General features: G+C 43.7%; 1 protein-coding gene across 2 annotated transcripts in view; it reads left to right on the forward strand.

The window, feature by feature from the left end:
* The window catches only part of rnf213b (ring finger protein 213b), a 29,472-nt gene that overhangs the window by 4,363 nt on the left and 13,197 nt on the right, over nucleotides 1-11,912 (forward strand). For both annotated transcript variants that reach the window (XM_041066738.1, XM_041066739.1), the window contains 23 exons: nucleotides 43-98; nucleotides 182-347; nucleotides 420-569; nucleotides 898-996; nucleotides 1,134-1,262; nucleotides 1,464-1,629; nucleotides 1,736-1,903; nucleotides 2,006-2,155; nucleotides 2,257-2,888; nucleotides 3,263-3,422; nucleotides 3,520-3,737; nucleotides 3,823-3,966; nucleotides 4,056-4,208; nucleotides 4,614-5,922; nucleotides 6,050-6,234; nucleotides 6,334-6,486; nucleotides 6,575-10,411; nucleotides 10,505-10,641; nucleotides 10,727-10,825; nucleotides 10,931-11,043; nucleotides 11,151-11,264; nucleotides 11,378-11,421; nucleotides 11,509-11,665. In XM_041066738.1, the coding sequence (XP_040922672.1) occupies nucleotides 43-98; nucleotides 182-347; nucleotides 420-569; nucleotides 898-996; nucleotides 1,134-1,262; nucleotides 1,464-1,629; nucleotides 1,736-1,903; nucleotides 2,006-2,155; nucleotides 2,257-2,888; nucleotides 3,263-3,422; nucleotides 3,520-3,737; nucleotides 3,823-3,966; nucleotides 4,056-4,208; nucleotides 4,614-5,922; nucleotides 6,050-6,234; nucleotides 6,334-6,486; nucleotides 6,575-10,411; nucleotides 10,505-10,641; nucleotides 10,727-10,825; nucleotides 10,931-11,043; nucleotides 11,151-11,264; nucleotides 11,378-11,421; nucleotides 11,509-11,665 (8,539 nt within the window). The remainder of the gene's footprint in view (nucleotides 1-42; nucleotides 99-181; nucleotides 348-419; nucleotides 570-897; nucleotides 997-1,133; nucleotides 1,263-1,463; nucleotides 1,630-1,735; nucleotides 1,904-2,005; nucleotides 2,156-2,256; nucleotides 2,889-3,262; nucleotides 3,423-3,519; nucleotides 3,738-3,822; nucleotides 3,967-4,055; nucleotides 4,209-4,613; nucleotides 5,923-6,049; nucleotides 6,235-6,333; nucleotides 6,487-6,574; nucleotides 10,412-10,504; nucleotides 10,642-10,726; nucleotides 10,826-10,930; nucleotides 11,044-11,150; nucleotides 11,265-11,377; nucleotides 11,422-11,508; nucleotides 11,666-11,912) is intronic.

Below are 11,912 nucleotides of genomic sequence, written 5' to 3' on the forward strand. Positions count from 1 at the left end.
AAAATGAGGCTTTGTGACAGTGTTTGTCCTTTCTTCATGCAGCATGCTCAAAGAGCCCTGGATCACATACTGCAGAAGGTAGACAAAGAGAAGGACAGGTAAGGACATCCGAAATATTCTTCTGATTCCACTGATGCACTGTGGCACTGTGCTGCCTGCAACTTCTGATTTGCGTCTGTAGAATGATTGAATCTGGAAACATCCAGCCGGCCTTCAGGAGCAGCATCAGTGTGGCCAAGAGCATGTGCAGACTTGTGAAAGGTGTCTCGTGGTACCAGGCAGCAGTCCTGTCCTACCAGCTGGTGCTGAAACTGGCAGAGATTTGGGATTCCATGCTGAAAAAAGAGGTAACATTCTCTTTATTATTTGCCTAAACTGCCTCAACATTTCAGTTTCAGTCATTGTTGTGTGTCTCTTAGTCCAAAGATGAGAAGCTTGATACCAAAAAGCAGCCGTTCTTGGATAAGCTACATGACATGCAGCAGCAAATCAGTGAATGGCGAGATGACCTGCTGCAAAAACCCCTTGGGACGCCGTTAAAAACAGTCACGTACACAGAGGAGATTGAGGTACGTTTGTAATTCAGCTCATTGTCATTATTCAGCTGAGTTTGGCTTCACTCTTTCTCTGTTACCACTCAGCTTGTATAGTAGCTTTTACAGCCAAAAGTTGTGTTATGCTTTGTTCCCTGCTGAAAGAACACAACGATCACTGCAGTTTACAGTGAACAGCATCCTCCTACATGATGTTTGTGCTGCAAATGCTTTTACTAATGAAAATAGATAAATTGGCTTTTTCATTTAAAAAAAATTATATTTATTTCTTGTATTTATGCATATGAACCAGGTTTAATATATATGGGCTCTGGATAGAATAATGACTGTGTTGAATTATCAGATGTGGGATGCACTGCTGAAAGTGGAATGCTCTGTGGAAGACGTTTCATCCCGCTGGACTCAGAGCCTGACAAAAGACCTGAGGAAAAGGATTTCCATGGTCAGTGGTTGTGTATTGTTCAGTGTGTGTGTTTTTTTTAAGTGGCATCTGAGGTCAGTGTAGATTGTAGCAGGAATCCAGTTCCAGCAGGTGGATGCTTTCTGTTTACAGCACATCTGACATGTTTTTCTTTGCAGGTCAGTGAGGAGAATAAAGTGCTGGTGTGCTGCCATGAGCCAACCCTGGCAGTTATAAGGAAAAGCCACAGTGTTATACAGACCTGCTTCGATGAGCTGTGTCACTCTGCTATCAGGACCATCTGCCAGGTACAGTAACACTACATATTAATGATCTGCTCAGAGTCATAATGTGCACATTTTGCCTTGAGATGAGAATGATTTGAATCAGTTAATTGAAAAAATAATCGGCAGATTAATTGACTATGATAATGAAATAAGTGGCAGTCCTTATTAAGACCCAGCATTTGACATGATGAATGCTCACACTGCCTACATTTGGGTTTTTAGAGACAGCAGGAGGGCGACCTGATGCAAAGTCTCTGCCGTAAGGTGAAAGAGCTTCCTGACGTCATCCTGTCTGCTGTTGTGGTTGAGTCAGCAGCACGATTCAGAGACAACTCAGTGGTCCAGCTGCTCGATCCACAGTCAGCCATGAACTTCCTACTTTTACACAGTACATCATTTATTTCATTCCTTTATTTCATTTAATGAATTATTCTAAATTATTTCTTTTTTCCTTAATGTCATATAATGGTCACAATGTGTTTGTCCTGACCCAGGTGATTGGAAGTCGATCCGGGTGGATGACTCAGCAGGGCACGTTGTCCACAGCTGTGTGGTCGCAGTGCAATCTCTGGTGGAGTCTCTGCTTCAAGGACACGTGCCCCTGGGACACCTGCAGACCTGCCTGAAATATAAAGAGCAGTTTATGAGACTTTACCTGCAGTGTATGAACCTTCATATGCTTTGACATCACAAACAGCCTTCCATAATTCTGACGGAAAAAAAAGCTGGATTAATGAATGACAGCTGCATTTTGTCATCCACAGACAAGAAAAATACCAAGTCTGCAACGGTTCCTGTTGATGTGGAGGTTGTTTTGGCTCAGAGAGAGAAGGACCTGAACTCTTTCCTGCAGCGGAAACAGCAGATGGACACCCTGATAAAGATGTTAGCAAAGGTTTCAGAAATCATCACAGGTGAGATTGAATAAGTACCCCATTATTAAGCTGAACTATTTCAGGTCAGAGACTTGTTTTCTGCATCGTTTTCTACAGTCACGTGTTTTTTATTTAACCAGTTCCTGAAATGTCGACTCTTGAGGAGCAGCACAGTGCAGATCTCCAGAGTGTGAGCCTGAGCAAACTGGTGCTGGTTCACTCCTTTGATGCTGAAGGAAAGTTGAAGAAGATGGGTCCCCCTCAGGTCCTCTGGTATAACACCAGTCTGAATGTCCTGAAAATGGCCAGTGAGATGTACAAACTACATCACAGCAACCTGATTCTGTCCTCATGGGCAAAGGGGGCTGCCTCCTTGGCGTCAGCGAGGCAGCCCTCCTCAGCTCCCGTTCCAGTAACCCTAAAACAGATCTGCGAAAACATCTGGAATCCGCTGCTGACAGAGTTCTTTGAGCTTGGTGTCAGCATAGCAAATGCAAGCATCACTCTTCAGCAGCTTGATCGGGTTTTGGTGGAGTGCGGTGACCCAGGAGACGGGAAGTTACTGAAGAAGGAGCTGAGTCTCATGTCAGAGATGTTTTCTGAGTCAGGACAGTTCAGACCTGAGGAGAACTGGATTGAGCTGAGACTTGATCTGATCCAGGAGTATTCACAGCTCCATGAGGCAGCGGCAGCAGCCAGTGCAATACTGAAAATCGCTGAAAAAATGAAGCTTTCTGGGAATTTCACTGAGATTGACACTATCAGCCAACTGGTAATGGTTGTGTAATCTTACACTAAATTTAAGTTACAGTATTTACAATAGAGTTGAGTTATATTTAGTAGTGGTCTGCCCAGAAGACAGCACACTTTTGCTATTTGTATTTTCTTTGCTATTGTTTTTCCTAATATTCTCTCCTTTTAAAGTGTTCGCTTGTGTAAGAATACACATTTGTTCAACGTCTGAAAATAAGTACAGTTAAATACAAAATAGAAATCAACAGCAGGAGGTAAAAAGTGACACTTTGTGGTCAAAACACTTAAAATAATGTGCCTCACATGATAATGATTTACTTTTTGAATATGAACAGAAGCAAACCCACTTTTTCTCTTCATAATTCTTGTATTATATGCTCAACTATTTAACAGGAAGAGGACACCTTTAAGCAGAGGGAACTGGGCTCCCTCAGTGATGACCTGTTTCGAGCCAAACAGCAACTCTCCACAGTCACGAAGCAGCACACTGTGTGTCTAGAAGAGTTTCTAGCGAGCCAGTCTCTGGTCACCTGGGTCAAAGAGAACCTTCAGAGTGAGGAACTTCCATTTAAAAAATCTCCACATTAGTGCGAAAACGTAAATAGTCTTGTAATCTTTCTCCATGCTTAAATTTTCTGTTCTATCAACAGACATGAGCGATGTGAAGGTTTATGTCGACTTGGCTTCCATATCTGCTGGAGAGAACGACACAGAGATCGACCAGGTGGCCTGTTTCCATGATGCAGTGATGGGCTACGCACCTCTGCTCTACTCCCTCTCCTCTCAAGCCGGCTTTGAGGAGTTCATGAGGTGTGCTCGGCAGGTGTGGGACACCCAAAGTAGAGATGAGAAGCTTCCAGACAAATTGGTATTTACTCCTCTATTATTTATAGGCAGCACACAAAGTGATTTTGCTGTGGCATTGAAATCATGCCACGAGGTTTGTTTTTCAGAGAGAATCTACTCGATTGCTGAGCTGGCTGAAAGCCTTGAAGGAAACCCACGGCTCTGTGGAGCAGTCCTCTCTCTCTTTGGCTTCTTCTATTAATGCACATGGAGTGTATCACATAGGATGGTCTGATGAAAACACAGAGAGGGTGAGTGGACAATCTTCCATTAAACAATATGTCAAAGATAAATCAAAGGTATTAATGTGGCATTTTGTCTGATCTCCACTTGTTTGCAGAGGTGTCTACAAAACATGGTCCAGGTCACAGTGGTAAAGGACAGTGAGAAGAAGAGCTACAAGCTTGAAGAGCTGCTGGAGCTACAGAACAAACTCATGCTCATGTCATCCAAAGGGGAGCATGGCAGAGAACAAGTCAACAGGTTCACAGAGGTCAGTGGTATTTATCAAACACAATTTTGATTTGATTTGAATTGAAGTGTGTAACTTTCTGCACGGTGTTGGCCTGTTGACAGAGTGGTTATTTAAATGTTCAAACTGTTTCCAAAGTTACCTGTTTAGGCACCCAGTAGACACAGTGGTCGTGTTTGGACTCAGTTCGTACTCCACCAGCTTCTGAGAAAAATATCTGGCTCTTCATTTGCTGTGCTTTCCTTTCTTCCCTGCCTAGTTCCTGACTTTGTCTGTCTATTTGATCTGCTGGATCTGTTGATCTGCTGTTATTATAAAGAATTTTTGGAGTTTTAATCAAAAGAGCAAGGTACTCCCTAAAGATTTCATAAGTTATCTGTAGAGATTAACAGTATGAATTCCTGCACTCCTGTCTGTGTTCTGTAGGTTTTTGAAGGCGTTCAGAGAATTGGCACCATCCTTCTCCAGATGCAAACATCTGGCAATATGCTCTTCAGGGAATGGCATGCTGAGGTACAGTGCTGTCCACATCAGCAACCATGCATCAAAGTAACCTTCTTATCCCTGAAGAGTAAAGAGATGCCGTACTATGGTGAGCTCACAGAGCAGCTACAAAAGCTGGCTCACTCCATGGATAGCTGCCAAAAAGAATGGTGTTCCTTCATCAGTGAGATGCGCTTCAAGTTCAGCTTGCTGAATCACTACACCTCAGAGCAGATGGTGTACCTGTGCTACTGGATACACAAAGTGTGTCAACGGCAGACGTCAGTTCCTCAACAAGTATGGCATTTACTTTTTCCCATAAAGCCTCAGTGCAGCCTAACTGATATCAGAGTGGCTTACAGTAATGCAACAAGTATGATATCAAAGCATGATGAATTGGAAGATGCTGAGTTTGCTGATGAAGATCAGTATTACAGTCCCTCTGCAGACTTAACACCTGCTTCATCAGGACACACTGAAGAGGATACAGAAGAGGCTCATGATTTGATGGAGTTTTCTTCAGAGGATGAAGATCATAGTGTCATGAAATGTGATAATGATGACATCAGGAAGCATGGTGAGGACAGTCTTGAAAACCTCTGGAGGCTATTCAAGAAAGACATGGCACATTACCTCAGTGAGTTCCTGGACATCTCAACTCTGGCCCACTTCCTCTCATGCCTCTCTGAAATGAACCAGCAACACATGATCAGGAACCTTCCACCGCTTCTCCAGGAGGGAAAGCCAAATCTTTTGCTTTGTCCCAGTGCAGATGTTTTTACCACCGTCCTGTCTTTTTACATGAAGAGTCCAGAGCAGCCTCTGCCATCTACTGATGAGGTTCTAGTCTGCAGAGAGGAGACCACAGAGGAAGAGGTGGAAATCTTTATCCGCCGAGCTCTTGGCCCAGGTTCCAAAACAAACTGTCAGAAGATATATTCTCTTGTCAATCCAGGGCTGCTGGGATATGATGTCAGTGTGGCCTTGGGGGAGCTCTTTCAGGCCCTTGAGGGAAGTGCCAACCCACAATATCGTTTGGTAATAGTCAGTCCAGTTGGGCATCAGCACAGATATGTGCCGTCTTTCTTCAGCAGTGATAAAGTACAGGCTGGTGTGAGTCTAACAGCAGAGACTGCCAGGAAATATCTGCATCACCACTTCACACAAAACGCACTCCAGCAAAACCCTGCTGCACTGGTTTCTCCAGATCAGCTGTCAGTCTGGATGCTGTCATCTGTACGTCCTGCAGTTGGTAAGGATAACCACAATTAGCATGCCATTATGAAAATTCTTACAGAATTGTGGCAATAATGGAATTTGTTTCAAATTATTTTACACAATAATTTTCTTGATAGAATGCATCTTTTACCTATCAATAGGAAAATCCCTTTATGTGGATCGTTTGTTTGAGAAGTTCCAACAGAAAGCTCCCAGAGCAAAACACATCAGGATCAGACTGATTGAGCCACATGTTGATATAGACTCCTTGATTGAGAGCCTTTCAGAGAAGATGGCAACCTTGAGAGAGCAGGACCCTGTACTCCTCCACATTGACACTGCTGGAGTAAGTATACAAACCTTTATCACTGCAGACAGCTTGTTCTGGTGGTGGTTGTACTTAAGTCTAAGGTCTGTATTCTTTGTCCCTTTTGATATCTGTCAGGTTCGTTCAGGCCTGGAAGAACTCCTGTTTCATCTGTTAGTTCTGGGCTGTTTGAGTGACAGTCATGGCATGCTGTGGCGAAGGAATGTAACTCACTTGATCACTGTTGAGGTCCTGAACCCATACACACCCCCTCAAAACCAGCCTAAAGAGGTAGCAATGTCTTTTTCAGATCATAACTTTTTTTGCAGTTTATAAGGTTTTATAGGTTATAATATACTTGTTTAATTTGCTCATACAGATGAGGCTTGGACTTCTAGACATTCTGCCTACCATCCACTGTAGACCCCCAAAAGAGGTGAAGCAGTTGCTGGCGAATCGAGGGGTTTTAACAAAACAGGCCTTTGATCCACTCATGGATGAACAGGAATTTTGCAGTGAGGGGATTCAAAGACCCTATCAGTACTTAAAGCTCTACGAAAACAATCAGAATCTGGATCATTTTAACTACCAAGAAGGATCCAGACGTGGGGATCCCATGGATTGTCTCAAATACCTCCTGTTCTACTGTGGAATGCAAGATCCATCTTGGGCTGAGCTGAAGAACTTCTCCTGGTTCCTCAATGTGCAGCTGAAAGACTGTGAGAACTCAGTTTTCTGTGATCCAGACTATCTGGCTGACCAGCTACCAGGTTTCAAGAACTTCATTGTGAAGTTCATGATTCTAATGGCAAGAGATTTTGCTACGCCTTCACTGAACACATCTGATGAAAGCCCCGTGCCACGTATTGAAAGCAGTCTGGAAGATGACCTTCTTGCCCATCTGACAATTCGCAAGCGTTGGGAAAATGAGCCTCATCCATACATTTTCTTCAATGCAGACCGATTCTCAATGTCTTTTCTGGGCTTTAATGTGAAGACATGTCAAAGGCGAAGCACATTGAGTGCAGTTGATCCTCACAGCAAAAAGGTCCTGATAGAAGATGTGATGACAGAAGAACTTTTTCAAGGCTTGGAACAGCAAAGGATCTCTCTCACTGAAAACTTTGATCAGTTGCCCCGACAAAACAAAATCAAAAGGATTTCATGTGTTGTTGGTGCAAAGAAAGGGATTATGGACAACAAATTTGATCCAGACCCATCATATGAGCTCACTGCTGACAATGTGATGAAGATGTTGGCCATAAACATGAGATTCCGGTGTGGGATTCCAGTTGTCATCATGGGAGAAACTGGCTGTGGAAAAACCAGATTAGTCAGTTTCCTTTGTGCTCTGCAGAGAGAGGAAAGACCAGTGGAGAACATGGTACTTGTCAAAGTACATGGTGGCACTACAGCAGAGATGATCTACAGAAAAGTGAGGGAGGCAGAGACACTTGCTGAGAAGAACCGTAGAATACACAAACTAGACACCATTTTGTTCTTTGATGAAGCTAACACCACAGAGGCCATTTTTGCCATCAAGGAAATCCTGTGTGACCAGTCAGTGAAAGGGAAACCTCTGAAAGCAGACAGTGGCTTAAAAATAATAGCTGCTTGCAATCCTTACAGGAAGCACTCACCTGAAATGGTGGAACGTTTGGAACGTGCAGGATTAGGATACAGGGTGAAGGCAGATGAAACAGAAGACCGCCTTGGCAACGTCCCCCTGAGGCAACTGGTGTACAGAGTTCATCCTCTGCCACCAAGCATGGCTTCTTTGGTGTGGGATTTTGGTCAGTTGAGTGACTCAACTGAACTTTCCTACATCAAACAGATTGTCCAGAAGAAAGTTGATGACCATTCCTTACCAGTGGTCTGCAAGAGCATCATTTCAAATGTGCTGGCAGCCTCCCAGAAATACATGCGAAGTCGGAAAAATGAATGTAGCTTCGTGAGCCTCAGGGATGTGGAGAGGTCTATGACAGTGCTAGTTTGGTTTTACCAGCATGGTCAGGTCATTTTCAGCAACTGCTCTTGTCTCAGTGAAACTCATAAAACACTGAAGTGCCTGATCCTTGCAGTTGGTGTCTGCTACTACCCATCTCTGGTGGACAAAGAGAAGTACCTTTCTGTAATTTGTCGGCACTTTCCAGAGCCTTTTTGTTCTTCAACAGCATTGCAGGCAGAGATCTCATCCTGTCAAGACTTCTTCCTGCAGAACATACAGACAAGGGAGACCATAGCCAAAAATGTTGCTCTCAAAGAGAATGTGTTTCTCATGGTGGTTTGCATTGAGCTCAGGATCCCACTTTTTCTGGTTGGTAAGCCAGGCAGCTCCAAGTCACTTGCTAAAACAGTGGTTGCTGATGCTATGCAGGGCCAAAGCTCCCACTGGGAACTATTCAAGAAACTGAAGCAAGTTCACATGGTCTCCTTCCAGTGCAGTCCTCACTCCAGTCCAGAGGGCATCATAGGGACATTCAGGAACTGTGCTCGGTTTCAAAAGGACAAAAACATGGATGAGTATGTATCAGTGGTGGTGCTTGATGAGATTGGACTAGCAGAAGATTCTCCTCAGATGCCCCTGAAGACCCTCCATCCTCTTTTGGAGGATGGATGCATTGACAGTGACAAGCCAGATCCGCACATGAAGGTTGGCTTTGTTGGCATCTCCAACTGGGCTCTTGACCCAGCAAAGATGAACAGAGGAATATTTGTGTCCAGATGGGATCCTAGTGAGGATGAACTTGTGGAAACTGCCAAGGGAATCTGTTCATCTTCCAATCAGATTCTTCTGAAAATCACACACCTCTTCCCACCTTTGGCGAAGGCCTTCTTGAGCATTTGCAATGAGACCTCAAAGAATCAGTTCTTTGGTCTAAGGGACTATTACAGCCTCATCAAAATGCTCTTTGCCACAGTCAGATCCACACACCAAGAGCCAGATGTTGGACAGTTAGCGGAGGCCATCTTGTGTAACTTCAGTGGACAGCCAGAGGATTTTGACCCTGTTGTATTTTTCCAAGAGGTTCTCCAAAACCTTACAGAAATTCCCAGACCAAGCACCTTGCAAATGGTGAAAAAGAATCTTGATCATGACACCAGCCAGGAGAGCCGTTACCTCCTTTTGCTGACCACCAACAATGCAGCTCTCCATATCCTTCAGCAACATGTCTTCGCCAAAGGGGACTACACACAGCCTGAAATAGTCTTTGGCTCGGGATTCCCAAAGGACCAGGAATATGCCCAAATCTGCCGTAATGTGAACCGAGTGAAAATATGCATGGAGACTGGTCGCACTGTCATCCTCCTCAACATGCAGAATCTTTATGAAAGCCTGTATGATGCCTTGAACCAGTACTATGTTTACCTCAGTAATCAGCAATATGTTGATCTAGGTCTTGGTTCCCACAGAGTTAAATGTCGTGTCCACACAAGCTTCAGACTGGTAGTAGTGGAGGACCAGAAGAAGGTCTATGAGCACTTTCCCGTGCCCCTCATCAACAGGCTTGAGAAACACAGGCTGGATAGGAGTACTGATCTGGAGCCATGGCAGCACAGGGTTCTTCACAAACTAAAGGAATGGGTGAAGGAATTCTCCACATCACGTGAGGCCACATCAGATTTCGAACTGTCTGAAATTTTTGTTGGCTTCCATGGTGATGCCTGTGCCAGTGCTCTTTTGCAAGCACTTGAAAGGAGAGCACAAAAAGTTGAAGACAGTACAGGACGACAGCATCAGCCGGATGAAAATGGTGACTCACTGGAAAAAGATGAGCCAAACGAAACACCTGACTCAAATGTTAATGGCGAGAAAGAGGTAACTGATGAGAAGGATGACCAGTTTGGTGATGCAGTGGACATGGAGATTGCTGGAATAGAGCAAGAAACTGAGTCAGTGGAAAAGAATGATGATGAATCCACTGAGGATTGTGATGAGAATAAAGTGATGTCTGAGAGTGAAGACATGATGGAGACAGAAAACAGTGTTGGGTCTGCTGGGGAAGATGAGGAAGACGTCTTCGATTCAGCCAAGTGTCTCTTGTTGAACTGTGCCACCCCTGATGCTGTGGTGAGGCTCAAGTATTCAGATTTAGCAAACCAGGAGAGGGAGAGACTCCAGAGAATGTACTTCCAGCAACAACATCACCACTCGCTCCAGGATTTCCTGGAAGATTGCCTGAACAAGACTCAGGGGTCCACCAAGTTTGTAGAGGTAGGCAACAGAACACTGTTCCAATTTTGTTTTTGTAATTTCTTTTCAGTCTTTACAAATTGACATCACTTCCTGCTCTGTGGTTTTGTTTAGATAACTACATTCTCCAGCTTGTTAACCAGATCAGATGTCAAGGTTGTAGCCAATGCGCTAGGACTGCGTTCAGACAGGATCCTCCTGCTCTCGCTTCACCAGTTTGACACTGAAGTTTCCTTCTGCAACAAGATGCGGTACAAACTATTCAGACAACAACAGCATGTCATCTTATTTTAGTTTTGGGTTTTAATATTTATCTTACTCTCCTTTCTATGCCAGAGGCTTCCTTCAAAATGCTGACCACTCTCTTCACATCCTGTTAATCCAGATGGACCTTGAGGAATCCCACTGCAGTGACGAGCTCATAGCATCAGCAAAGTAGGGCTCATTGTCAAGAGATCTGATTGTATGCATAGTGCAGCAAAGCAAAGTGGGAAAAGGACATCATGTTTCAGATGTGTTTATGATTCCATCTGCCAACAGATATTGCACCATGAATTACCTGATGTCACTGGAGGATCACACCTGTTGGGTGCTTTTCACTGTGAAGGTTTCTAGGATCCCAAGTAATTCTCAGTACATTGGTTTCCAAGGAGGTCAGCACTGAGTGGAATATGATCATTGTTGCAATACAGTTATTTGCTGACTGCATTACCCATGATGTACAACAAGATTAAAACCGTGTTTGGCTTTCTCATCAAAGGAGTCTGGCAGTCAGTGCATATTGATGACCTGAGGGATTCAGAGGACATGAGCCTGAACCTGCTGGGTTTCTGTGGAACTCTCATTAGCAACCTGCTCAACCCTGCACTGTCAGGTAGAAACTGGCCATTAAAAAGTGTGTATTATATTACATATGGGAAAGAAAATGGTTTATTGTTCTTTAAATTAATTTTACTGTTTTATTGTATTGTTGATCTCTACTAAAAGACCATGAAGATGGAGAAACAGTGAGGGAAAGGAAGGATTCTCAGGTATATAAAAACTAAGGTTCCTTTATATGTGTTTATAAACGAATCTTGATTTAAAATGTTACTCAAATGAAATTGAATTGCTTACAGGCAGATAGGGTCCACCTCCACAGCCTATCCTTAGTGAGATCCTGTATCCAAAAAGCTGTGGGTTTGCTGAGGGACTCCAATGGCATGAGATCACGAAGCATGCAGCGGATGCACATCCTTCTGACTCTTCTGGGAACTGGTCAAGGCCACATAGGAGGTAAATCTCCACTATTCATTTCACTTGATGTACACTGTTGCCCATAAAGTTATAATAATTTTGTTTTCAGACACATTCCTCTTTTTATTCATATTTAAACACTTCAGTAATCCCACTGGATTGATCAATAAAGTTTTGAGAAGTTATACACTTTATCAGGAATAAACCTCACTGCATCTGCAGAGAGGATGTGTTGATCACACTCTGTGTGAGTGATCCGTTAGCCACCACCATCTTCCTGTGATGT

Source organism: Toxotes jaculatrix, chromosome 21 (genome assembly GCF_017976425.1).
Source record: "Toxotes jaculatrix isolate fToxJac2 chromosome 21, fToxJac2.pri, whole genome shotgun sequence".
Lineage (NCBI taxonomy): Eukaryota > Metazoa > Chordata > Actinopteri > Toxotidae > Toxotes > Toxotes jaculatrix.